We start from the raw sequence: 27,744 nt of genomic DNA on the forward strand, positions 1-27,744 counted from the left end.
AAGCTGAACAGCCAAATCTGATATGCTGCTTTTCTCTCTGTTTATCTCATCCAGGACACTGTCAAAGCTTTCTTTGTTGTGACGTAGCTCAGATTTTGTGAGCTCCAGCCTATCTTTTTCTTCCTTCAGGTCTTGTTTCTCTCGTTGTAACATGTCAATTTCTTTCTGGGTGTCAGATTTCGTCAACTCCAAGTCCTGTTTCTCTTTATTCATCATCTCATTCGCTCTACCAAGATCCTCCCTCTCTCTCTCCATCTCTGTCTTGAGTTTTTCAAGATCTTGTTTTTCCACCAAAAGCTCTTGTTTGCATTCCCTTTCCATTTCTTCTTTCTGCATCGCCATGGCCGACTTCATTCTCATCAGACTGTCCTTTTCTCTCTGTATCATTTCAATACAACCATCCATCTTTTCTTTCTCTTTGTCAAGTTCATCATGCTTTTGCTGCAATACAATGCTGAGTCTTTGTATGTCGTCATTTTTCTGCTCTAATCTGTCCATTTTCTTTCTGATGTCTTCACGTGTCCTGTCATTCAGCTGTTTGAGTTTTGCACTCAGATTTTCAATGGTTGTCATTTTTCTCATGAGCTGATCCTCTTTCATTTTCAGTTCAGACAAATCTCCTTCCATTTTATCCCTTTCATCCACAAGCATGTCTCTCTCCCTGTCAATAACAGTCTTACTTTGTTTGAGCTGTTCTTTCTCTCCAATGATACTGTCCATGGCAGCTTCAACCTCATCTTTCCTCTGGATTAGATCCTTCCTCAAAAGTTCCAGTTCTTCTCTTTCTGCTAGTGCAATGCCACGACTGTTTTGAAGATCTTGTGTTTGTCTTTTGATGTCGTCATCCTTGAGTTCTTGTTCTTTTTGTTTCAAGGCAATAATGTTCATGACATTCTCAAGTTCTTCCCTTTCTTTTTGAAGCTGAACAGCCAAATCTGATATGCTGCTTTTCTCTCTGTTTATCTCATCCAGGACACTGTCAAAGTTTTCTTTGTTGTTTTGTAACTCAGTTTTAGTGATCTCCAGCTTCTCTTTTTCTTCCTTCAGGTCTTGTTTCTCTCGTTGTAACATGTCAATTTCTTTCTGGGTGTCAGACTTCATCAACTCCAAGTCCTGTTTCTCTTTATTCATCATCTCATTCGCTCTACCAAGATCCTCCCTCTCTCTCTCCATCTCTGTCTTGAGTTTTTCAAGATCTTGTTTTTCCACCAAAATCTCTTGTTTCCATTCCTCTTTCATTTCTTCTTTCTGCGTCGCCATGGCCGACTTCATTCTCATCAGACTGTCCTTTTCTCTCTGTATCATTTCAATACAACTATACATCTTTTCTTTCTCTTTGTCAAGTTCATCATGCTTTTGCTGCAATACAATGCTGAGTCTTTGTATGTCGTCATTTTTCTGCTCTAATCTGTCCATTTTCTTTCTGATGTCTTCACGTGTCCTGTCATTCAGCTGTTTGAGTTTTGCACTCAGATTTTCAATGGTTGTCATTTTTCTCATGAGCTGATCCTCTTTCATTTTCAGTTCAGATAAATCTCCTTCCATTTTGTCCCTTTCATCCACAAGCATGTCTCTCTCCCTGTCAATAACAGTCTTACTTTGTTTCAGCTGTTCTTTCTCTCCAATGATACTGTCCATGGCAGCTTCAACCTCATCTTTCCTCTGGATTAGATCCTTCCTCAAAAGTTCCAGTTCTTCTCTTTCTGCTAGTGCAATGGCACGACTGTTTTGAAGGTCTTGTGTTTGTCTTTTGATGTCGTCATCCTTGAGTTCTTGTTCTTTTTGTTTCAAGGCAATAATGTTCATGACATTCTCAAGTTCTTCCCTTTCTTTTTGAAGCTGAACAGCCAAATCTGATATGCTGCTTTTCTCTCTGTTTATCTCATCCAGGACACTGTCAAAGTTTTCTTTGTTGTGACGTAGCTCAGATTTTGTGAGCTCCAGCCTATCTTTTTCTTCCTTCAGGTCTTGTTTCTCTCGTTGTAACATGTCAATTTCTTTCTGGGTGTCAGATTTCGTCAACTCCAAGTCCTGTTTCTCTTTATTCATCATCTCATTCGCTCTACCAAGATCCTCCCTCTCTCTCTCCATCTCTGTCTTGAGTTTTTCAAGATCTTGTTTTTCCACCAAAATCTCTTGTTTCCATTCCTCTTCCATTTCTTCTTTCTGCGTCGCCATGGCCGACTTCATTCTCATCAGACTGTCCTTTTCTCTCTGTATCATTTCAATACAACTATCCATCTTTTCTTTCTCTTTGTCAAGTTCATCATGCTTTTGCTGCAATACAATGCTGAGTCTTTGTATGTCGTCATTTTTCTGCTCTAATCTGTCCATTTTCTTTCTGATGTCTTCACGTGTCCTGTCATTCAGCTGTTTGAGTTTTGCACTCAGATTTTCAATGGTTGTCATTTTTCTCATGAGCTGATCCTCTTTCATTTTCAGTTCAGATAAATCTCCTTCCATTTTGTCCCTTTCATCCACAAGCATGTCTCTCTCCCTGTCAATAACAGTCTTACTTTGTTTCAGCTGTTCTTTCTCTCCAATGATACTGTCCATGGCAGCTTCAACCTCATCTTTCCTCTGGATTAGATCCTTCCTCAAAAGTTCCAGTTCTTCTCTTTCTGCTAGTGCAATGGCACGACTGTTTTGAAGGTCTTGTGTTTGTCTTTTGATGTTGTCATCCTTGAGTTCTTGTTCTTTTTGTTTCAAGGCAATAATGTTCATGACATTCTCAAGTTCTTCCCTTTCTTTTTGAAGCTGAACAGCCAAATCTGACATGCTGCTTTTCTCTCTGTTTATCTCATCCAAGACACTGTCAAAGTTTTCTTTGTTGTTTTGTAACTCAGTTTTTGTGATCTCCAGCCTATCGTTTTCTTCCTTCAGGTCTTGTTTCTCTCGTTGTAACATGTCAATTTCTTTCTGGGTGTCAGACTTCATCAACTCCAAGTTCTGTTTCTCTTTATTCATCATCTCATTCGCTCTACCAAGGTCCTCCCTCTCTCTCTCTATCTCTGTCTTGAGTTTTTCAAGATCTTGTTTTTCCACCAAAAGCTCTTGTTTCCATTCCAGTTCCATTTCTTCTTTCTGCATCGCCATGGCTGACTTCATTGAGAGCAGATCATCCCTCTCTCTTTCCATTTGTTTCTTGGATTTTTCAAGATCTTGTTTTTCCACCAAAATCTCTTGTTTCCATTCCCTTTCCATTTCTTCTTTCTGCGTCGCCATGGCCGACTTCATTCTCATCAGACTGTCCTTTTCTCTCTGTATCATTTCAATACAACCATCCATCTTTTCTTTCTCTTTGTCAAGTTCATCATGCTTTTGCTGCAATACAATGCTGAGTCTTTGTATGTCGTCATTTTTCTGCTCTAATCTGTCCATTTTCTTTCTGATGTCTTCACGTGTCCTGTCATTCAGCTGTTTGAGTTTTGCACTCAGATTTTCAATGGTTGTCATTTTTCTCATGAGCTGATCCTCTTTCATTTTCAGTTCAGACAGATCTCCTTCCATTTTGTCCCTTTCATCCACAAGCATGTCTCTCTCCCTGTCAATAACAGTCTTACTTTGTTTGAGCTGTTCTTTCTCTCCAATGATACTGTCCATGGCAGCTTCAACCTCATCTTTCCTCTGGATTAGATCCTTCCTCAAAAGTTCCAGTTCTTCTCTTTCTGCTAGTGCAATGCCACGACTGTTTTGAAGATCTTGTGTTTGTCTTTTGATGTCGTTATCCTTGAGTTCTTGTTCTTTTTGTTTCAAGGCAATAATGTTCATGACATTCTCAAGTTCTTCCCTTTCTTTTTGAAGCTGAACAGCCAAATCTGACATGCTGCTTTTCTCTCTGTTTATCTCATCCAAGACACTGTCAAAGTTTTCTTTGTTGTTTTGTAACTCAGTTTTTGTGATCTCCAGCCTATCGTTTTCTTCCTTCAGGTCTTGTTTCTCTCGTTGTAACATGTCAATTTCTTTCTGGGTGTCAGACTTCATCAACTCCAAGTTCTGTTTCTCTTTATTCATCATCTCATTCGCTCTACCAAGGTCCTCCCTCTCTCTCTCTATCTCTGTCTTGAGTTTTTCAAGATCTTGTTTTTCCACCAAAAGCTCTTGTTTCCATTCCAGTTCCATTTCTTCTTTCTGCATCGCCATGGCTGACTTCATTGAGAGCAGATCATCCCTCTCTCTTTCCATTTGTTTCTTGGATTTTTCAAGATCTTGTTTTTCCACCAAAATCTCTTGTTTCCATTCCCTTTCCATTTCTTCTTTCTGCGTCGCCATGGCCGACTTCATTCTCATCAGACTGTCCTTTTCTCTCTGTATCATTTCAATACAACCATCCATCTTTTCTTTCTCTTTGTCAAGTTCATCATGCTTTTGCTGCAATACAATGCTGAGTCTTTGTATGTCGTCATTTTTCTGCTCTAATCTGTCCATTTTCTTTCTGATGTCTTCACGTGTCCTGTCATTCAGCTGTTTGAGTTTTGCACTCAGATTTTCAATGGTTGTCATTTTTCTCATGAGCTGATCCTCTTTCATTTTCAGTTCAGACAGATCTCCTTCCATTTTGTCCCTTTCATCCACAAGCATGTCTCTCTCCCTGTCAATAACAGTCTTACTTTGTTTGAGCTGTTCTTTCTCTCCAATGATACTGTCCATGGCAGCTTCAACCTCATCTTTCCTCTGGATTAGATCCTTCCTCAAAAGTTCCAGTTCTTCTCTTTCTGCTAGTGCAATGCCACGACTGTTTTGAAGATCTTGTGTTTGTCTTTTGATGTCGTTATCCTTGAGTTCTTGTTCTTTTTGTTTCAAGGCAATAATGTTCATGACATTCTCAAGTTCTTCCCTTTCTTTTTGAAGCTGAACAGCCAAATCTGACATGCTGCTTTTCTCTCTGTTTATCTCATCCAAGACACTGTCAAAGTTTTCTTTGTTGTTTTGTAACTCAGTTTTTGTGATCTCCAGCCTATCGTTTTCTTCCTTCAGGTCTTGTTTCTCTCGTTGTAACATGTCAATTTCTTTCTGGGTGTCAGACTTCATCAACTCCAAGTTCTGTTTCTCTTTATTCATCATCTCATTCGCTCTACCAAGGTCCTCCCTCTCTCTCTCTATCTCTGTCTTGAGTTTTTCAAGATCTTGTTTTTCCACCAAAAGCTCTTGTTTCCATTCCAGTTCCATTTCTTCTTTCTGCATCGCCATGGCTGACTTCATTGAGAGCAGATCATCCCTCTCTCTTTCCATTTGTTTCTTGGATTTTTCAAGATCTTGTTTTTCCACCAAAATCTCTTGTTTCCATTCCCTTTCCATTTCTTCTTTCTGCGTCGCCATGGCCGACTTCATTCTCATCAGACTGTCCTTTTCTCTCTGTATCATTTCAATACAACCATCCATCTTTTCTTTCTCTTTGTCAAGTTCATCATGCTTTTGCTGCAATACAATGCTGAGTCTTTGTATGTCGTCATTTTTCTGCTCTAATCTGTCCATTTTCTTTCTGATGTCTTCACGTGTCCTGTCATTCAGCTGTTTGAGTTTTGCACTCAGATTTTCAATGGTTGTCATTTTTCTCATGAGCTGATCCTCTTTCATTTTCAGTTCAGACAGATCTCCTTCCATTTTGTCCCTTTCATCCACAAGCATGTCTCTCTCCCTGTCAATAACAGTCTTACTTTGTTTGAGCTGTTCTTTCTCTCCAATGATACTGTCCATGGCAGCTTCAACCTCATCTTTCCTCTGGATTAGATCCTTCCTCAAAAGTTCCAGTTCTTCTCTTTCTGCTAGTGCAATGCCACGACTGTTTTGAAGATCTTGTGTTTGTCTTTTGATGTCGTTATCCTTGAGTTCTTGTTCTTTTTGTTTCAAGGCAATAATGTTCATGACATTCTCAAGTTCTTCCCTTTCTTTTTGAAGCTGAACAGCCAAATCTGACATGCTGCTTTTCTCTCTGTTTATCTCATCCAGGACACTGTCAAAGCTTTCTTTGTTGTTTTGTAACTCAGTTTTTGTGATCTCTAGCCTCTCCTTTTCTTCCTTCAGATCTTGTTTCTCTCGTTGTAACATGTCAATTTCTTTCTGGGTGTCAGATTTCGTCAACTCCAAGTCCTGTTTCTCTTTATTCATCATCTCATTCGCTCTACCAAGGTCCTCCCTCTCTCTCTCTATCTCTGTCTTGAGTTTTTCAAGATCTTGTTTTTCCACCAAAAGCTCTTGTTTCCATTCCAGTTCCATTTCTTCTTTCTGCATCGCCATGGCTGACTTCATTGAGAGCAGATCATCCCTCTCTCTTTCCATTTGTTTCTTGGATTTTTCAAGATCTTGTTTTTCCACCAAAATCTCTTGTTTCCATTCCCTTTCCATTTCTTCTTTCTGCATCGCCATGGCCGACTTCATTCTCATCAGACTGTCCTTTTCTCTCTGTATCATTTCAATACAACCATCCATCTTTTCTTTCTCTTTGTCAAGTTCATCATGCTTTTGCTGCAATACAATGCTGAGTCTTTGTATGTCGTCATTTTTCTGCTCTAATCTGTCCATTTTCTTTCTGATGTCTTCACGTGTCCTGTCATTCAGCTGTTTGAGTTTTGCACTCAGATTTTCAATGGTTGTCATTTTTCTCATGAGCTGATCCTCTTTCATTTTCAGTTCAGACAAATCTCCTTCCATTTTATCCCTTTCATCCACAAGCATGTCTCTCTCCCTGTCAATAACAGTCTTACTTTGTTTGAGCTGTTCTTTCTCTCCAATGATACTGTCCATGGCAGCTTCAACCTCATCTTTCCTCTGGATTAGATCCTTCCTCAAAAGTTCCAGTTCTTCTCTTTCTGCTAGTGCAATGCCACGACTGTTTTGAAGATCTTGTGTTTGTCTTTTGATGTCGTCATCCTTGAGTTCTTGTTCTTTTTGTTTCAAGGCAATAATGTTCATGACATTCTCAAGTTCTTCCCTTTCTTTTTGAAGCTGAACAGCCAAATCTGATATGCTGCTTTTCTCTCTGTTTATCTCATCCAGGACACTGTCAAAGCTTTCTTTGTTGTGACGTAGCTCAGATTTTGTGAGCTCCAGCCTATCTTTTTCTTCCTTCAGGTCTTGTTTCTCTCGTTGTAACATGTCAGTTTCTTTCTGGGTGTCAGATTTCGTCAACTCCAAGTCCTGTTTCTCTTTATTCATCATCTCATTCGCTCTACCAAGATCCTCCCTCTCTCTCTCCATCTCTGTCTTGAGTTTTTCAAGATCTTGTTTTTCCACCAAAATCTCTTGTTTCCATTCCCTTTCCATTTCTTCTTTCTGCATCGCCATGGCCGACTTCATTCTCATCAGACTGTCCTTTTCTCTCTGTATCATTTCAATACAACCATCCATCTTTTCTTTCTCTTTGTCAAGTTCATCATGCTTTTGCTGCAATACAATGCTGAGTCTTTGTATGTCGTCATTTTTCTGCTCTAATCTGTCCATTTTCTTTCTGATGTCTTCACGTGTCCTGTCATTCAGCTGTTTGAGTTTTGCACTCAGATTTTCAATGGTTGTCATTTTTCTCATGAGCTGATCCTCTTTCATTTTCAGTTCAGACAAATCTCCTTCCATTTTATCCCTTTCATCCACAAGCATGTCTCTCTCCCTGTCAATAACAGTCTTACTTTGTTTGAGCTGTTCTTTCTCTCCAATGATACTGTCCATGGCAGCTTCAACCTCATCTTTCCTCTGGATTAGATCCTTCCTCAAAAGTTCCAGTTCTTCTCTTTCTGCTAGTGCAATGCCACGACTGTTTTGAAGATCTTGTGTTTGTCTTTTGATGTCGTCATCCTTGAGTTCTTGTTCTTTTTGTTTCAAGGCAATAATGTTCATGACATTCTCAAGTTCTTCCCTTTCTTTTTGAAGCTGAACAGCCAAATCTGACATGCTGCTTTTCTCTCTGTTTATCTCATCCAGGACACTGTCAAAGTTTTCTTTGTTGTTTTGTAACTCAGTTTTAGTGATCTCCAGCTTCTCTTTTTCTTCCTTCAGGTCTTGTTTCTCTCGTTGTAACATGTCAATTTCTTTCTGGGTGTCAGACTTCATCAACTCCAAGTCCTGTTTCTCTTTATTCATCATCTCATTCGCTCTACCAAGATCCTCCCTCTCTCTCTCCATCTCTGTCTTGAGTTTTTCAAGATCTTGTTTTTCCACCAAAATCTCTTGTTTCCATTCCTCTTTCATTTCTTCTTTCTGCGTCGCCATGGCCGACTTCATTCTCATCAGACTGTCCTTTTCTCTCTGTATCATTTCAATACAACTATACATCTTTTCTTTCTCTTTGTCAAGTTCATCATGCTTTTGCTGCAATACAATGCTGAGTCTTTGTATGTCGTCATTTTTCTGCTCTAATCTGTCCATTTTCTTTCTGATGTCTTCACGTGTCCTGTCATTCAGCTGTTTGAGTTTTGCACTCAGATTTTCAATGGTTGTCATTTTTCTCATGAGCTGATCCTCTTTCATTTTCAGTTCAGATAAATCTCCTTCCATTTTGTCCCTTTCATCCACAAGCATGTCTCTCTCCCTGTCAATAACAGTCTTACTTTGTTTCAGCTGTTCTTTCTCTCCAATGATACTGTCCATGGCAGCTTCAACCTCATCTTTCCTCTGGATTAGATCCTTCCTCAAAAGTTCCAGTTCTTCTCTTTCTGCTAGTGCAATGGCACGACTGTTTTGAAGGTCTTGTGTTTGTCTTTTGATGTCGTCATCCTTGAGTTCTTGTTCTTTTTGTTTCAAGGCAATAATGTTCATGACATTCTCAAGTTCTTCCCTTTCTTTTTGAAGCTGAACAGCCAAATCTGATATGCTGCTTTTCTCTCTGTTTATCTCATCCAGGACACTGTCAAAGTTTTCTTTGTTGTGACGTAGCTCAGATTTTGTGAGCTCCAGCCTATCTTTTTCTTCCTTCAGGTCTTGTTTCTCTCGTTGTAACATGTCAATTTCTTTCTGGGTGTCAGATTTCGTCAACTCCAAGTCCTGTTTCTCTTTATTCATCATCTCATTCGCTCTACCAAGATCCTCCCTCTCTCTCTCCATCTCTGTCTTGAGTTTTTCAAGATCTTGTTTTTCCACCAAAATCTCTTGTTTCCATTCCTCTTCCATTTCTTCTTTCTGCGTCGCCATGGCCGACTTCATTCTCATCAGACTGTCCTTTTCTCTCTGTATCATTTCAATACAACTATCCATCTTTTCTTTCTCTTTGTCAAGTTCATCATGCTTTTGCTGCAATACAATGCTGAGTCTTTGTATGTCGTCATTTTTCTGCTCTAATCTGTCCATTTTCTTTCTGATGTCTTCACGTGTCCTGTCATTCAGCTGTTTGAGTTTTGCACTCAGATTTTCAATGGTTGTCATTTTTCTCATGAGCTGATCCTCTTTCATTTTCAGTTCAGATAAATCTCCTTCCATTTTGTCCCTTTCATCCACAAGCATGTCTCTCTCCCTGTCAATAACAGTCTTACTTTGTTTGAGCTGTTCTTTCTCTCCAATGATACTGTCCATGGCAGCTTCAACCTCATCTTTCCTCTGGATTAGATCCTTCCTCAAAAGTTCCAGTTCTTCTCTTTCTGCTAGTGCAATGGCACGACTGTTTTGAAGGTCTTGTGTTTGTCTTTTGATGTTGTCATCCTTGAGTTCTTGTTCTTTTTGTTTCAAGGCAATAATGTTCATGACATTCTCAAGTTCTTCCCTTTCTTTTTGAAGCTGAACAGCCAAATCTGACATGCTGCTTTTCTCTCTGTTTATCTCATCCAAGACACTGTCAAAGTTTTCTTTGTTGTTTTGTAACTCAGTTTTTGTGATCTCCAGCCTATCGTTTTCTTCCTTCAGGTCTTGTTTCTCTCGTTGTAACATGTCAATTTCTTTCTGGGTGTCAGACTTCATCAACTCCAAGTTCTGTTTCTCTTTATTCATCATCTCATTCGCTCTACCAAGGTCCTCCCTCTCTCTCTCTATCTCTGTCTTGAGTTTTTCAAGATCTTGTTTTTCCACCAAAAGCTCTTGTTTCCATTCCAGTTCCATTTCTTCTTTCTGCATCGCCATGGCTGACTTCATTGAGAGCAGATCATCCCTCTCTCTTTCCATTTGTTTCTTGGATTTTTCAAGATCTTGTTTTTCCACCAAAATCTCTTGTTTCCATTCCCTTTCCATTTCTTCTTTCTGCGTCGCCATGGCCGACTTCATTCTCATCAGACTGTCCTTTTCTCTCTGTATCATTTCAATACAACCATCCATCTTTTCTTTCTCTTTGTCAAGTTCATCATGCTTTTGCTGCAATACAATGCTGAGTCTTTGTATGTCGTCATTTTTCTGCTCTAATCTGTCCATTTTCTTTCTGATGTCTTCACGTGTCCTGTCATTCAGCTGTTTGAGTTTTGCACTCAGATTTTCAATGGTTGTCATTTTTCTCATGAGCTGATCCTCTTTCATTTTCAGTTCAGACAGATCTCCTTCCATTTTGTCCCTTTCATCCACAAGCATGTCTCTCTCCCTGTCAATAACAGTCTTACTTTGTTTGAGCTGTTCTTTCTCTCCAATGATACTGTCCATGGCAGCTTCAACCTCATCTTTCCTCTGGATTAGATCCTTCCTCAAAAGTTCCAGTTCTTCTCTTTCTGCTAGTGCAATGCCACGACTGTTTTGAAGATCTTGTGTTTGTCTTTTGATGTCGTTATCCTTGAGTTCTTGTTCTTTTTGTTTCAAGGCAATAATGTTCATGACATTCTCAAGTTCTTCCCTTTCTTTTTGAAGCTGAACAGCCAAATCTGACATGCTGCTTTTCTCTCTGTTTATCTCATCCAAGACACTGTCAAAGTTTTCTTTGTTGTTTTGTAACTCAGTTTTTGTGATCTCCAGCCTATCGTTTTCTTCCTTCAGGTCTTGTTTCTCTCGTTGTAACATGTCAATTTCTTTCTGGGTGTCAGACTTCATCAACTCCAAGTTCTGTTTCTCTTTATTCATCATCTCATTCGCTCTACCAAGGTCCTCCCTCTCTCTCTCTATCTCTGTCTTGAGTTTTTCAAGATCTTGTTTTTCCACCAAAAGCTCTTGTTTCCATTCCAGTTCCATTTCTTCTTTCTGCATCGCCATGGCTGACTTCATTGAGAGCAGATCATCCCTCTCTCTTTCCATTTGTTTCTTGGATTTTTCAAGATCTTGTTTTTCCACCAAAATCTCTTGTTTCCATTCCCTTTCCATTTCTTCTTTCTGCGTCGCCATGGCCGACTTCATTCTCATCAGACTGTCCTTTTCTCTCTGTATCATTTCAATACAACCATCCATCTTTTCTTTCTCTTTGTCAAGTTCATCATGCTTTTGCTGCAATACAATGCTGAGTCTTTGTATGTCGTCATTTTTCTGCTCTAATCTGTCCATTTTCTTTCTGATGTCTTCACGTGTCCTGTCATTCAGCTGTTTGAGTTTTGCACTCAGATTTTCAATGGTTGTCATTTTTCTCATGAGCTGATCCTCTTTCATTTTCAGTTCAGACAGATCTCCTTCCATTTTGTCCCTTTCATCCACAAGCATGTCTCTCTCCCTGTCAATAACAGTCTTACTTTGTTTGAGCTGTTCTTTCTCTCCAATGATACTGTCCATGGCAGCTTCAACCTCATCTTTCCTCTGGATTAGATCCTTCCTCAAAAGTTCCAGTTCTTCTCTTTCTGCTAGTGCAATGCCACGACTGTTTTGAAGATCTTGTGTTTGTCTTTTGATGTCGTTATCCTTGAGTTCTTGTTCTTTTTGTTTCAAGGCAATAATGTTCATGACATTCTCAAGTTCTTCCCTTTCTTTTTGAAGCTGAACAGCCAAATCTGACATGCTGCTTTTCTCTCTGTTTATCTCATCCAGGACACTGTCAAAGCTTTCTTTGTTGTTTTGTAACTCAGTTTTTGTGATCTCTAGCCTCTCCTTTTCTTCCTTCAGATCTTGTTTCTCTCGTTGTAACATGTCAATTTCTTTCTGGGTGTCAGATTTCGTCAACTCCAAGTCCTGTTTCTCTTTATTCATCATCTCATTCGCTCTACCAAGGTCCTCCCTCTCTCTCTCTATCTCTGTCTTGAGTTTTTCAAGATCTTGTTTTTCCACCAAAAGCTCTTGTTTCCATTCCAGTTCCATTTCTTCTTTCTGCATCGCCATGGCTGACTTCATTGAGAGCAGATCATCCCTCTCTCTTTCCATTTGTTTCTTGGATTTTTCAAGATCTTGTTTTTCCACCAAAATCTCTTGTTTCCATTCCCTTTCCATTTCTTCTTTCTGCATCGCCATGGCCGACTTCATTCTCATCAGACTGTCCTTTTCTCTCTGTATCATTTCAATACAACCATCCATCTTTTCTTTCTCTTTGTCAAGTTCATCATGCTTTTGCTGCAATACAATGCTGAGTCTTTGTATGTCGTCATTTTTCTGCTCTAATCTGTCCATTTTCTTTCTGATGTCTTCACGTGTCCTGTCATTCAGCTGTTTGAGTTTTGCACTCAGATTTTCAATGGTTGTCATTTTTCTCATGAGCTGATCCTCTTTCATTTTCAGTTCAGACAGATCTCCTTCCATTTTGTCCCTTTCATCCACAAGCATGTCTCTCTCCCTGTCAATAACAGTCTTACTTTGTTTGAGCTGTTCTTTCTCTCCAATGATACTGTCCATGGCAGCTTCAACCTCATCTTTCCTCTGGATTAGATCCTTCCTCAAAAGTTCCAGTTCTTCTCTTTCTGCTAGTGCAATGCCACGACTGTTTTGAAGATCTTGTGTTTGTCTTTTGATGTCGTTATCCTTGAGTTCTTGTTCTTTTTGTTTCAAGGCAATAATGTTCATGACATTCTCAAGTTCTTCCCTTTCTTTTTGAAGCTGAACAGCCAAATCTGATATGCTGCTTTTCTCTCTGTTTATCTCATCCAGGACACTGTCAAAGCTTTCTTTGTTGTTTTGTAACTCAGTTTTTGTGATCTCTAGCCTCTCATTTTCTTCCTTCAGGTCTTGTTTCTCTCGTTGTAACATTTCAGTTTCTTTCTGGGTGTCAGACTTCGTCAACTCCAAGTCCTGTTTCTCTTTATTCATCATCTCATTCGCTCTACCAAGATCCTCTCTCTCTCTCTCCATCTCTGTCTTGAGTTTTTCAAGATCTTGTTTTTCCACCAAAATCTCTTGTTTCCATTCCTTTTCCATTTCTTCTTTCTGCATCGCCATGGCCGACTTCATTCTCATCAGACTGTCCTTTTCTCTCTGTATCATTTCAATACAACCATCCATCTTTTCTTTCTCTTTGTCAAGTTCATCATGCTTTTGCTGCAATACAATGCTGAGTCTTTGTATGTCGTCATTTTTCTGCTCTAATCTGTCCATTTTCTTTCTGATGTCTTCATGTGTCCTGTCATTCAGCTGCTTGAGTTTTGCACTCAGATTTTCAATGGTTGTCATTTTTCTCATGAGCTGATCCTCTTTCATTTTCAGTTCAGATAAATCTCCTTCCATTTTGTCCCTTTCATCCACAAGCATGTCTCTCTCCCTGTCAATAACAGTCTTACTTTGTTTCAGCTGTTCTTTCTCTCCAATGATACTGTCCATGGCAGCTTCAACCTCATCTTTCCTCTGGATTAGATCCTTCCTCAAAAGTTCCAGTTCTTCTCTTTCTGCTAGTGCAATGGCACGACTGTTTTGAAGGTCTTGTGTTTGTCTTTTGATGTCGTCATCCTTGAGTTCTTGTTCTTTTTGTTTCAAGGCAATAATGTTCATGACATTCCCAAGTTCTTCCCTTTCTTTTTGAAGCTGAACAGCCAAATCTGACATGCTGCTTTTCTCTCTGTTTATCTCATCCAAGACACTGTCAAAGTTTTCTTTGTTGTTTTGTAACTCAGTTTTTGTGATCTCCAGCCTATCTTTTTCTTCCTTCAGGTCTTGTTTCTCTCGTTGTAACATGTCAATTTCTTTCTGGGTGTCAGACTTCATCAACTCCAAGTTCTGTTTCTCTTTATTCATCATCTCATTCGCTCTACCAAGGTCCTCCCTCTCTCTCTCTATCTCTGTCTTGAGTTTTTCAAGATCTTGTTTTTCCACCAAAAGCTCTTGTTTCCATTCCAGTTCCATTTCTTCTTTCTGCATCGCCATGGCTGACTTCATTGAGAGCAGATCATCCCTCTCTCTTTCCATTTGTTTCTTGGATTTTTCAAGATCTTGTTTTTCCACCAAAATCTCTTGTTTCCATTCCCTTTCCATTTCTTCTTTCTGCATCGCCATGGCCGACTTCATTCTCATCAGACTGTCCTTTTCTCTCTGTATCATTTCAATACAACCATCCATCTTTTCTTTCTCTTTGTCAAGTTCATCATGCTTTTGCTGCAATACAATGCTGAGTCTTTGTATGTCGTCATTTTTCTGCTCTAATCTGTCCATTTTCTTTCTGATGTCTTCACGTGTCCTGTCATTCAGCTGTTTGAGTTTTGCACTCAGATTTTCAATGGTTGTCATTTTTCTCATGAGCTGATCCTCTTTCATTTTCAGTTCAGATAAATCTCCTTCCATTTTGTCCCTTTCATCCACAAGCATGTCTCTCTCCAAGTCAATAACAGTCTTACTTTGTTTCAGCTGTTCTTTCTCTCCAATGATACTGTCCATGGCAGCTTCAACCTCATCTTTCCTCTGGATTAGATCCTCCCTCAAAAGTTCCAGTTCTTCTCTTTCTGCTAGTGCAATGCCACGACTGTTTTGAAGATCTTGTGTTTGTCTTTTGATGTCGTCATCCTTGAGTTCTTGTTCTTTTTGTTTCAAGGCAATAATGTTCATGACATTCTCAAGTTCTTCCCTTTCTTTTTGAAGCTGAACAGCCAAATCTGACATGCTGCTTTTCTCTCTGTTTATCTCATCCAGGACACTGTCAAAGCTTTCTTTGTTGTTTTGTAACTCAGTTTTTGTGATCTCTAGCCTCTCCTTTTCTTCCTTCAGGTCTTGTTTCTCTCGTTGTAACATGTCAGTTTCTTTCTGGGTGTCAGACTTCAAAAACTCCAAATCCTGTTTCTCTTTATTCATCATCTCATTCGCTCTACCAAGGTCCTCCCTCTCTCTCTCTATCTTTGTCTTGAGTTTTTCAAGATCTTGTTTTTCCACCAAAATCTCTTGTTTCCATTCCCTTTCCATTTCTTTTTTCTGCATCGCCATGGCTGACTTCATTGTCAGCAGATCATCCCTCTCTCTTTCCATTTGTTTCTTGGATTTTTCAAGATCTTGTTTTTCCACCAAAATCTCTTGTTTCCATTCCCTTTCCATTTCTTCTTTCTGCATCGCCATGGCCGACTTCATTCTCATCAGACTGTCCTTTTCTCTCTGTATCATTTCAATACAACCATCCATCTTTTCTTTCTCTTTGTCAAGTTCATCATGCAGTCTTTGTATGTCGTCATTTTTCTGCTCTAATCTATCCATTTTCTTTCTGATGTCTTCACGTGTCCTGTCATTCAGCTGCTTGAGTTTTGCACTCAGATTTTCAATGGTTGTCATTTTTCTCATGAGCTGATCCTCTTTCATTTTCAGTTCAGATAAATCTCCTTCCATTTTGTCCCTTTCATCCACAAGCATGTCTCTCTCCCTGTCAATAACAGTCTTACTTTGTTTGAGCTGTTCTTTCTCTCCAATGATACTGTCCATGGCAGCTTCAACCTCATCTTTCCTCTGGATTAGATCCTCCCTCAAAAGTTCCAGTTCTTCTCTTTCTGCTAGTGCAATGCCACGACTGTTTTGAAGATCTTGTGTTTGTCTTTTGATGTCGTCATCCTTGAGTTCTTGTTGTTTTTGTTTCAAAGCAATAATGTTCATGACATTCTCAAGTTCTTCCCTTTCTTTTTGAAGCTGAAGAGCCAAATCTGACATGCTGCTTTTCTCTCTGTTTATCTCATCCAGGACACTGTCAAAGTTTTCTTTGTTGTTTTGTAACTCAGTTTTTGTGATCTCCAGCCTATCTTTTTCTTCCTTCAGGTCTTGTTTCTCTCGTTGTAACATGTCAATTTCTTTCTGGGTGTCAGACTTCGTCAACTCCAAGTCCTGTTTCTCTTTATTCATCATCTCATTCGCTCTACCAAGATCCTCCCTCTCTCTCTCCATCTCTGTCTTGAGTTTTTCAAGATCTTGTTTTTCCACCAAAAGCTCTTGTTTCCATTCCTTTTCCATTTCTTCTTTCTGCATCGCCATGGCCGACTTCATTCTCATCAGACTGTCCTTTTCTCTCTGTATCATTTCAATACAAACATCCATCTTTTCTTTCTCTTTGTCAAGTTCATCATGCTTTTGCTGCAATACAATGCTGAGTCTTTGTATGTCGTCATTTTTCTGCTCTAATCTATCCATTTTCTTTCTGATTTCTTCACGTGTCCTGTCATTCAGCTGCTTGAGTTTTGCACTCAGATTTTCAATGGTTGTCATTTTTCTCATGAGCTGATCCTCTTTCATTTTCAGTTCAGATAAATCTCCTTCCATTTTGTCCCTTTCATCCACAAGCATGTCTCTCTCCCTGTCAATAACAGTCTTACTTTGTTTGAGCTGTTCTTTCTCTCCAATGATACTGTCCATGGCAGCTTCAACCTCATCTTTCCTCTGGATTAGATCCTTCCTCAAAAGTTCCAGTTCTTCTCTTTCTGCTAGTGCAATGCCACGACTGTTTTGAAGATCTTGTGTTTGTCTTTTGATGTCGTCATCCTTGAGTTCTTGTTCTTTTTGTTTCAAGGCAATAATGTTCATGACATTCTCAAGTTCTTCCCTTTCTTTTTGAAGCTGAACAGCCAAATCTGACATGCTGCTTTTCTCTCTGTTTATCTCATCCAGGACACTGTCAAAGTTTTCTTTGTTGTTTTGTAGCTCAGTTTTTGTGATCTCCAGCCTCTCTTTTTCTTCCTTCAGGTCTTGTTTCTCTCGTTGTAACATGTCAATTTCTTTCTGGGTGTCAGACTTCGTCAACTCCAAGTCCTGTTTCTCTTTATTCATCATCTCATTCGCTCTACCAAGATCCTCCCTCTCTCTCTCCATCTCTGTCTTGAGTTTTTCAAGATCTTGTTTTTCCACCAAAAGCTCTTGTTTCCATTCCTTTTCCATTTCTTCTTTCTGCATCGCCATGGCTGACTTCATTGTCAGCAGATCATCCCTCTCTCTTTCCATTTGTTTCTTGGATTTTTCAAGATCTTGTTTTTCCACCAAAAGCTCTTGTTTCCATTCACTTTCCATTTCTTCTTTCTGCATCGCCATGGCTGACTTCATTGTCAGCGGATCATCCCTCTTTCTTTCCATTTGTTTCTTGGATATTTCAAGATCTTGTTTTTCCACCAAAAGCTGTTGTTTCCATTCCCTTTCCATTTCTTCTTTCTGCATCGCCATGGCCGACTTCATTCTCATCAGACTGTCCTTTTCTCTCTGTATCATTTCAATACAACCATCCATCTTTTCTTTGTCTTTATCAAGTTCATCATGCTTTTGCTGCAATAGAATGCTGAGTCTTTGTATGTCGTCATTTTTCTGCTCTAATCTATCCATTTTCTTTCTGATTTCTTCACGTGTCCTGTCATTCAGCTGCTTGAGTTTTGCACTCAGATTTTCAATGGTTGTCATTTTTCTCATGAGCTGATCCTCTTTCATTTTCAGTTCAGATAAATCTCCTTCCATTTTGTCCCTTTCATCCACAAGCATGTCTCTCTCCCTGTCAATAACAGTCTTACTTTGTTTGAGCTGTTCTTTCTCTCCAATGATACTGTCCATGGCAGCTTCAACCTCATCTTTCCTCTGGATTAGATCCTTCCTCAAAAGTTCCAGTTCTTCTCTTTCTGCTAGTGCAATGCCAAGACTGTTTTGAAGGTCTTGTGTTTGTCTTTTGATGTCGTCATCCTTGAGTTCTTGTTCTTTTTGTTTCAAGGCAATAATGTTCATGATATTCTCAAGTTCTTGCCTTTCTTTTTGAAGCTGAACAGCCAAATCTGACATGCTGCTTTTCTCTCTGTTTATCTCATCCAGGACACTGTCAAAGTTTTCTTTGTTGTTTTGTAACTCAGTTTTTGTGATCTCCAGCCTATCTTTTTCTTCCTTCAGGTCTTGTTTCTCTCGTTGTAACATGTCAATTTCTTTCTGGGTGTCAGACTTCATCAACTCCAAGTCCTGTTTCTCTTTATTCATCATCTCATTCGCTCTACCAAGATCCTCCCTCTCTCTCTCCATCTCTGTCTTGAGTTTTTCAAGATCTTGTTTTTCCACCAAAAGCTCTTGTTTCCATTCCTTTTCCATTTCTTCTTTCTGCATCGCCATTGCTGACTTCATTGTCAGCAGATCATCCCTCTCTCTTCCCATTTGTTTCTTGGATTTTTCAAGATCTTGTTTTTCCACCAAAAGCTCTTGTTTCCATTCACTTTCCATTTCCTCTTTCTGCATCGCCATGGCTGACTTCATTGTCAGCAGATCATCCCTCTTTCTTTCCATTTGTTTCTTGGATTTTTCAACATCTTGTTTTTCCACCAAAAGCTCTTGTTTCCATTCACTTTCCATTTCTTCTTTCTGCATCGCCATGGCTGACTTCATTGTCAGCGGATCATCCCTCTTTCTTTCCATTTGTTTCTTGGATATTTCAAGATCTTGTTTTTCCACCAAAAGCTGTTGTTTCCATTCCCTTTCCATTTCTTCTTTCTGCATCGCCATGGCCGACTTCATTCTCATCAGACTGTCCTTTTCTCTCTGTATCATTTCAATACAACCATCCATCTTTTCTTTGTCTTTATCAAGTTCATCATGCTTTTGCTGCAATAGAATGCTGAGTCTTTGTATGTCGTCATTTTTCTGCTCTAATCTATCCATTTTCTTTCTGATGTCTTCACGTGTCCTGTCATTCAGCTGTTTGAGTTTTGCACTCAGATCTTCAATGGTTGTCATTTTTCTCATGAGCTGATCCTCTTTCATTTTCAGTTCAGATAAATCTCCTTCCATTTTGTCCCTTTCATCCACAAGCATGTCTCTCTCCCTGTCAATAACAGTCTTACTTTGTTTGAGCTGTTCTTTCTCTCCAATGATACTGTCCATGGCAGCTTCAACCTCATCTTTCCTCTGGATTAGATCCTTCCTCAAAAGTTCCAGTTCTTCTCTTTCTGCTAGTGCAATGCCACGACTGTTTTGAAGGTCTTGTGTTTGTCTTTTGATGTCATCATCCTTGAGTTCTTGTTCTTTTTGTTTTAAGGCAATAATGTTCATGACATTCTCAAGTTCTTCCCTTTCTTTTTGAAGCTGAACAGCCAAATCTGACATGCTGCTTTTCTCTCTGTTTATCTCATCCAGGACACTGTCAAAGCTTTCTTTGTTGTTTTGTAGCTCAGTTTTTGTGATCTCCAGCCTCTCTTTTTCTTCCTTCAGGTCTTGTTTCTCTCGTTGTAACATGTCAATTTCTTTCTGGGTGTCAGACTTCGTCAACTCCAAGTCCTGTTTCTCTTTATTCATCATCTCATTCGCTCTACCAAGGTCCTCCCTCTCTCTCTCCATCTCTGTCTTGAGTTTTTCAAGATCTTGTTTTTCCACCAAAAGCTCTTGTTTCCATTCCTTTTCCATTTCTTCTTTCTGCATCGCCATGGCTGACTTCATTGTCAGCGGATCATCCCTCTCTCTTTCCATTTGTTTCTTGGATTTTTCAAGATCTTGTTTTTCCACCAAAAGCTCTTGTTTCCATTCACTTTCCATTTCTTCTCTCTGCATCGCCATGGCCGACTTCATTCTCATCAGACTGTCCTTTTCTCTGTGTATCATTTCAATACAACTATCCATCTTTTCTTTCTCTTTGTCAAGTTCATCATGCTTTTGCTGCAATACAATGCTGAGTCTTTGTATGTCGTCATTTTTCTGCTCTAATCTGTCCATTTTCTTTCTGATGTCTTCACGTGTCCTGTCTTTCAGCTGTTTGAGTTTTGCACTCAGATCTTCAATGGTTGTCATTTTTGTCATGAGCTGATCCTCTTTCATTTTCAGTTCAGACAGATCTCCTTCCATTTTGTCCCTTTCATCCACAAGCATGTCTCTCTCCCTGTCAATAACAGTCTTACTTTGTTTCAGCTGTTCTTTCTCTCCAATGATACTGTCCATGGCAGCTTCAACCTCATCTTTCCTCTGGATTAGATCCTTCCTCAAAAGTTCCAGTTCTTCTCTTTCTGCTAGTGCAATGGCACGACTGTTTTGAAGATCTTGTGTTTGTCTTTTGATATCGTCATCCTTGAGTTCTTGTTCTTTTTGTTTCAAGGCAATAATGTTCGTGACATTCTCAAGTTCTTCCCTTTCTTTTTGAAGCTGAACAGCCAAATCTGACATGCTGCTTTTCTCTCTGTTTATCTCATCCAGGACACTGTCAAAGTTTTCTTTGTTGTTTTGTAGCTCAGTTTTTGTGATCTCCAGCCTCTCTTTTTCTTCCTTCAGGTCTTGTTTCTCTCGTTGTAACATGTCAATTTCTTTCTGGGTGTCAGACTTCGTCAACTCCAAGTCCTGTTTCTCTTTATTCATCATCTCATTTGCTCTACCAAGATCCTCCCTCTCTCTCTCCATCTCTGTCTTGAGTTTTTCAAGATCTTGTTTTTCCACCAAAAGCTCTTGTTTCCATTCCCTTTCCATTTCTTCTTTCTGCATCGCCATAGCTGACTTCATTGTCAGCAGATCATCCCTCTCTCTTTCCATTCGTTTCTTGGATTTTTCAACATCTTGTTTTTCCACCAAAAGCTCTTGTTTCCATTCCTTTTCCATTTCTTCTTTCTGCATCGCCATGGCTGACTTCATTGTCAGCGGATCATCCCTCTCTCTTTCCATTTGTTTCTTGGATTTTTCAAGATCTTGTTTTTCCACCAAAAGCTCTTGTTTCCATTCCTTTTCCATTTCTTCTTTCTGCATCGCCATGGCCGACCTCATTCTCATCAGACTGTCCTTTTCTCTCTGTATTATTTCAATACAACCATCCATCTTTTCTTTCTCTTTGTCAAGTTCATCATGCTTTTGCTGCAATACAATGCTGAGTCTTTGTATGTCGTCATTTTTCTGCTCTAATCTGTTCATTTTCTTTCTGATGTCTTCACGTGTCCTGTCATTCAGCTGTTTGAGTTTTGCACTCAGATTTTCAATGGTTGTCATTTTTCTCATGAGCTGATCCTCTTTCATTTTCATTTCAGACAAATCTCCTTCCAATTTGTCCCTTTCATCCACAAGCATGTCTCTCTCCCTGTCAATAACAGTCTTACTTTGTTTGAGCTGTTCTTTCTCTCCAATGATACTGTCCATGGCAGCTTCAACCTCATCTTTCCTCTGGATTAGATCCTTCCTCAAAAGTTCCAGTTCTTCTCTTTCTGCTAGTGCAATGGCACGACTGTTTTGAAGATCTTGTGTTTGTCTTTTGATGTCGTCATCCTTGAGTTCTTGTTCTTTTTGTTTTAAGGCAATAATGTTCATGACATTCTCAAGTTCTTCCCTTTCTTTTTGAAGCTGAACAGCCAAATCTGACATGCTGCTTTTCTCTCTGTTTATCTCATCCAGGACACTGTCAAAGTTTTCTTTGTTGTTTTGTAGCTCAGTTTTTGTGATCTCCAGCCTCTCTTTTTCTTCCTTCAGGTCTTGTTTCTCTCGTTGTAACATGTCAATTTCTTTCTGGGTGTCAGACTTCATCAACTCCAAGTCCTGTTTCTCTTTATTCATCATCTCATTTGCTCTACCAAGGTCCTCCCTCTCTCTCTCCATCTCTGTCTTGAGTTTTTCAAGATCTTGTTTTTCCACCAAAAGCTCTTGTTTCCATTCCCTTTCCATTTCTTCTTTCTGCATCGCCATGGCCGACCTCATTCTCATCAGACTGTCCTTTTCTCTCTGTATTATTTCAATACAACCATCCATCTTTTCTTTCTCTTTGTCAAGTTCATCATGCTTTTGCTGCAATACAATGCTGAGTCTTTGTATGTCGTCATTTTTCTGCTCTAATCTGTTCATTTTCTTTCTGATGTCTTCACGTGTCCTGTCATTCAGCTGTTTGAGTTTTGCACTCAGATTTTCAATGGTTGTCATTTTTCTCATGAGCTGATCCTCTTTCATTTTCATTTCAGACAAATCTCCTTCCAATTTGTCCCTTTCATCCACAAGCATGTCTCTCTCCCTGTCAATAACAGTCTTACTTTGTTTGAGCTGTTCTTTCTCTCCAATGATACTGTCCATGGCAGCTTCAACCTCATCTTTCCTCTGGATTAGATCCTTCCTCAAAAGTTCCAGTTCTTCTCTTTCTGCTAGTGCAATGGCACGACTGTTTTGAAGATCTTGTGTTTGTCTTTTGATGTCGTCATCCTTGAGTTCTTGTTCTTTTTGTTTTAAGGCAATAATGTTCATGACATTCTCAAGTTCTTCCCTTTCTTTTTGAAGCTGAACAGCCAAATCTGACATGCTGCTTTTCTCTCTGTTTATCTCATCCAGGACACTGTCAAAGTTTTCTTTGTTGTTTTGTAGCTCAGTTTTTGTGATCTCCAGCCTCTCTTTTTCTTCCTTCAGGTCTTGTTTCTCTCGTTGTAACATGTCAATTTCTTTCTGGGTGTCAGACTTCATCAACTCCAAGTCCTGTTTCTCTTTATTCATCATCTCATTTGCTCTACCAAGGTCCTCCCTCTCTCTCTCCATCTCTGTCTTGAGTTTTTCAAGATCTTGTTTTTCCACCAAAAGCTCTTGTTTCCATTCCCTTTCCATTTCTTCTTTCTGCATCGCCATGGCTGACTTCATTGTCAGCAGATCATCCCTCTCTCTTTCCATTTGTTTCTTGGATTTTTCAACATCTTGTTTTTCCACCAAAAGCTCTTGTTTCCATTCCTTTTCCATTTCTTCTTTCTGCATCGCCATGGCTGACTTCATTGTCAGCAGATCATCCCTCTCTCTTTCCATTTGTTTCTTGGATTTTTCAAGATCTTGTTTTTCCACCAAAAGCTCTTGTTTCCATTCACTTTCCATTTCTTCTCTCTGCATCGCCATGGCCGACTTCATTCTCATCAGACTGTCCTTTTCTCTGTGTATCATTTCAATACAACTATCCATCTTTTCTTTCTCTTTGTCAAGTTCATCATGCTTTTGCTGCAATACAATGCTGAGTCTTTGTATGTCGTCATTTTTCTGCTCTAATCTGTCCATTTTCTTTCTGATGTCTTCACTTGTCCTGTCTTTCAGCTGTTTGAGTTTTGCACTCAGATCTTCAATGGTTGTCATTTTTGTCATGAGCTGATCCTCTTTCATTTTCAGTTCAGACAGATCTCCTTCCATTTTGTCCCTTTCATCCACAAGCATGTCTCTCTCCCTGTCAATAACAGTCTTACTTTGTTTGAGCTGTTCTTTCTCTCCAATGATACTGTCCATGGCAGCTTCAACCTCATCTTTCCTCTGGATTAGATCCTTCCTCAAAAGTTCCAGTTCTTCTCTTTCTGCTAGTGCAATGGCACGACTGTTTTGAAGATCTTGTGTTTGTCTTTTGATATCGTCATCCTTGAGTTCTTTTTCTTTTTGTTTCAAGGCAATAATGTTCGTGACATTCTCAAGTTCTTCCCTTTCTTTTTGAAGCTGAACAGCCAAATCTGACATGCTGCTTTTCTCTCTGTTTATCTCATCCAGGACACTGTCAAAGTTTTCTTTGTTGTTTTGTAGCTCAGTTTTTGTGATCTCCAGCCTCTCTTTTTCTTCCTTCAGGTCTTGTTTCTCTCGTTGTAACATGTCAATTTCTTTCTGGGTGTCAGACTTCATCAACTCCAAGTCCTGTTTCTCTTTATTCATCATCTCATTTGCTCTACCAAGATCCTCCCTCTCTCTCTCCATCTCTGTCTTGAGTTTTTCAAGATCTTGTTTTTCCACCAAAAGCTCTTGTTTCCATTCACTTTCCATTTCTTCTTTCTGCATCGCCATGGCTGGCTTCATTGTCAGCGGATCATCCCTCTCTCTTTCCATTTGTTTCCTGTATTTTTCAAGATCTTGTTTTTCCACCAAAAGCTCTTGTTTCCATTCCTTTCCCATTTCTTCTTTTTGCATTGCCATGGCCTTGCTTTTCATATCACTCATTTTTCTCTCATCGTTTTCTCTTTGCAGTTTCAGCTTCATTATTTCTAATCCATCCCTCTCTCTGATGATCCTCTCTAGCCTTTGATCCATCTCTCTCTTTCTTCTTGTTGTCTCCCTCTTTAGGGCATCCTTTTCTCCTTGTATGTCAGCCCACATCCCTTTAACCTCTTGCTGTTTTCGAATGGCCTTCCGCAGTGTCTGTTCATTTTCTTTTTTCTTCACCGCCAATTCAGACTTCAAAATTTCCATTTCTCTTATTTCTCTCTTAGTCTTCTCCAATCTGTCATCAAGCTCTTGTTTTTGTCTTTGGATATTATCCCTCACATTGTTCATCTCATCCATTTTTTCTTTCATTTGTGTCATACATTTTTCCAATTCCATCTTTTTTATCTCTAACTGGGATTTTACTCTGTCCATGATATATCTGTCGGTCTTGTTCTCAGCTGTCAGTGCTTCAATTCCTTCTCTTTGCTTCTCTAGATCAGCCTTTAGATTGTCCATATTTCCCATGTCCATCTTAGTTTTTTCCAAGCCATCATGAATTTTTTGTGTCATCTTTTGAAGGTCACTAATGACATTATTGAGGCTTTCAATCTCTTGGGTTTCCATTTTGATTATATTCTGTTCTACAGTAAATTTTGAGATTTGGTTTTCCATTTCCACTTTCTCTCTGACGATGTCCACCTCTCTTTCTCCAAGGTTTTGCTCACCAAGATCTCTTTGTACAAGAGCAGTCTGTTCCTCTATACTTTTCCTCTCTCTCTTTATCACCTCCATCTCCTCTACCAGCTCTTCCTTTTGCCGTTGCATTTTTATCTTCATAACCTCTAACTCATCCCTCTCTCTCATGGTCTTCTCCAATCTTTGGTCCAATTCCCTTCTTCTCTTTTTTGTCTCTGTCCTCAGTGATTCCTTTTCTCTTTGTATTTCAGCCAACATCATTTCAATCTCTTCCTTATTTCTCATGCCTTTTCTAAATGTCTGTTTGTTTTCTTTCCTTTCCATTTCCAACTCTGACTTCAATAGCTCCATCTCCCTTATTTCTCTTTTGGTCTTTTGCATTTTGTCATCAAGCTCCTGTTTTTGTGTCCTGATACTTTCCCTTATATGGTTCATCTCATTTATTTTTTCCTCGGCTTGTAGTCCTGCTAATCTCATATTCTCCTTATCCACCTGAATCTGATGGTTCAATTTCTCAATCTCTTCTCTCTCAGTCTTGTTGTGTGTCCTCAATGTTTCAATGTCCTCTCTTTGTCTTTGCAGATCAGCCTGAGTTTGTTGTAGGTGTCTCATGTCTCTTGTCTTTTCCAGCTCTGCCTCAATCTCTTGCTTTTGTTTCTGTTGGTCACTTATTTCCTTACCCAGTTTTCTAATTTCATTGTGTTTCTGATCCAAATTGTTCCTTAGCATCTTTATATCCCCCTTGATTTTCTCTTTTTCTGATTTGAGCTTGAAGATTTCATTTTCCATTTCCTCTTTTTCTCTGACCATTTTCTGACCACCACTATCCCTTTCTGTTCTATCCTTTTCAGCTACTTTGTTTTTCTCTCTGTCTATCTTCAATAGTAGCAGATGCTCCTTTTCTCTCTTGATATTTTCTAAGGCAGATTCCATGTCCCTCGTTTGTTGCTTGATTTCACCCTTTAATTTTTCAAGTTCAGCTCTTTCCTGAGATATTAAATCATGGCTGTTTTTTATGTTTTGTTTATCTGCCTCAATCTTGTTATTGAGGTCGTCTAGGTGTCTCTGATTTAGTTTGCTTTCTTTTATTACAATCTCTATTTCTTCACTTTTCTTTTGAGTATTAGCAGCCATTTTCTCTATGTTGCTTTTCACTTTTGCTATGTCCTCCAACTTCTGCCTTATCACTTCCTTTTGTCTCTGAATTTTCATTTTTAAAATGTCTAATTCATCTCTCTCTCTCAAAGTTTTCTCTAACCTCTGGTCCAGTTCTCTCTTCTGTTTTTTCATCATAGTTTTCATCCATTTTATGTTGCCCATTTCTTCTTTCACATGCATTTCACTTTGCTTCATTTCAATTTTTACCCTCTTTAAATCCTCTCTGATTTGTTCCACCTCTAGCAACAGTCTTTGAATTTCAGTGCTCACAGCATCTTTATGATCTTTGTCGATATTAGTTTCTTCAGTTTGGTTTTCATGTTCTAATTTTATTAGTCTTACAATTCCTCGGGTTCTATAAACCTCTTCAATAAGTCTTTGTATCTCATTTTTCATGTCCCTTTGATCAGCACCTCCAAGCGTCTCCTCGATATTTATCTGTACATCTTCTCCTGCCTTCTGTATTTCTTCCCTTGTTTTTTCTCTTTCAAACTTTTCTGTATGCTTCTCCCTCTCTGGCTCCTTCCTTATTTGTTCCATCTCCTCCATAGCAATTTCAGTCTCCACCCATATTGCCTTTGTTTCTTCAGTGCTTGTCATCCTCCTTTTCAATGTCTGCTCATTTTCTTTTGTTGTCTTTGGAATCTCAGATATAAGCAGTTTCACCTCAGGCTCCTGTTTTTGCTTCTCAATATCGAATCTCATAAAGTTAATCTCATCTATTCCTGCTTGTTGAAAGTTGTTGTCAGTCTCCTCTTTCTCCACTTGTAATTCATATTTAATTAGCTTAGTTTCTTTCAACAGCCTAGTCTTTCTTTCTTCCAGATTTCCCATGTCCATATTTGTAATCTTTAACCCAATTTCAACCTCTTGTCTCTGGCTCTGTAGGTCATTTATTTCCATAATCAGCCTTTTGATCTCTTGATTTTTTTGTTCCATGTTCTCCATAGCCATTCTTATTTGCTCCTTTATTCTCTCACCTTTCTCCTTGAGTACGGAGATCTGATTTTCTATTTTTTCCTTTTCTCTTACATTCATCTCCATTTCATTCTGATCATCATCCATTAATGTTTCTTCACGAATTTCTGTCTGCAGTTGTAACAAAAGATTTTGCTCTTCCTTTATGTCCACTGTAAAAGTTTTCTGTTCCTCTCTCTCCTGTTGTTTTTTGATCTCTTCACTTTGATGCTGGACGTCCAATGCATTTTTTGTTGTATTTTCCTCTATGTTCATTTTTGATGTGACGATTAAAGAAATTGAGTCTTTTGTAATTTCATCTTCTGCTTCCTCTTTGTCTGTTTTTTGTCTGTCTAGAGTTTCAGGTGTTTCATCTTTGAGGAAGTGTTTATCTGTCTCATTCTGTGGTTCTTGAGGTATGGCTTTATTCGCTGAAATAGCCTTCTTGGTTGCACTTTCAACCAATATCCATCCGCTGACCTCAGCTTTCATGGAGTTCAGCTTATCCTTTTCAAATACGAAAATGCACAACAGTGAGACATTGAACAACAATAGTATTTAACCAGGCTTTTGATTCTGAGGAGTTTGAAATCATCAAACCAACCATGTATCCTTTTCTTACCATCCAAAAGAGCGTCTCACACAGCTATACAGTATTAATTATGTAAATGTTTTCATCATTTATTTAGCATTACAGTTTAATTTTCCTAACAATATGTTAAGTATTTGTATAATACAATCCTTTCAGTGACATTTCAACTACCCATTGTCTGCTTGCCTGGTCAGTTCTCCTGGTCAGTCTAATACGATAGTAGGCACCTCATTGACTAGCCCAGATGGCCTCAAGATGCCACCCCAATTCATTGAGTCCTAACACAGCCCATTCAAAACCTTGGAGGAAATCTTGAC

The 27,744-nt window shown here is 39.1% G+C and overlaps 1 protein-coding gene across 1 annotated transcript in view; it reads right to left on the bottom strand.

Annotated features, from left to right (window-relative positions):
* Nucleotides 1-465: 465 nt before the first annotated feature.
* LOC139659330 (trichohyalin-like) overlaps nt 466-27,744 on the bottom strand; it is a gene marked incomplete at its 3' end in the record, with an annotated part of 31,672 nt that continues 4,393 nt past the window's right edge. The window contains exons 4-23 of the mRNA XM_071537561.1: nt 23,653-27,342; nt 22,417-22,698; nt 21,595-21,780; nt 20,505-20,604; nt 18,420-18,587; nt 18,031-18,332; nt 17,737-17,850; nt 16,819-16,935; nt 15,949-16,089; nt 15,094-15,309; nt 14,617-14,802; nt 13,822-13,878; nt 11,299-11,355; nt 10,477-10,671; nt 7,918-8,229; nt 7,354-7,458; nt 5,710-5,910; nt 2,985-3,180; nt 733-881; nt 466-513 (exon numbers count right to left, since the gene is read on the bottom strand). Of these exons, the coding sequence (XP_071393662.1) occupies nt 466-513; nt 733-881; nt 2,985-3,180; nt 5,710-5,910; nt 7,354-7,458; nt 7,918-8,229; nt 10,477-10,671; nt 11,299-11,355; nt 13,822-13,878; nt 14,617-14,802; nt 15,094-15,309; nt 15,949-16,089; nt 16,819-16,935; nt 17,737-17,850; nt 18,031-18,332; nt 18,420-18,587; nt 20,505-20,604; nt 21,595-21,780; nt 22,417-22,698; nt 23,653-27,342 (6,822 nt within the window). The remainder of the gene's footprint in view (nt 514-732; nt 882-2,984; nt 3,181-5,709; nt 5,911-7,353; nt 7,459-7,917; nt 8,230-10,476; nt 10,672-11,298; nt 11,356-13,821; nt 13,879-14,616; nt 14,803-15,093; nt 15,310-15,948; nt 16,090-16,818; nt 16,936-17,736; nt 17,851-18,030; nt 18,333-18,419; nt 18,588-20,504; nt 20,605-21,594; nt 21,781-22,416; nt 22,699-23,652; nt 27,343-27,744) is intronic.

The sequence above is a fragment of the Centroberyx affinis genome, unplaced genomic scaffold, assembly GCF_046629955.1.
Source record: "Centroberyx affinis isolate AG114_WGS23_722 - 3 ecotype Tasmania unplaced genomic scaffold, CSIRO-AGI_Caff_v1 ptg003067l_1, whole genome shotgun sequence".
NCBI lineage: Eukaryota > Metazoa > Chordata > Actinopteri > Beryciformes > Berycidae > Centroberyx > Centroberyx affinis.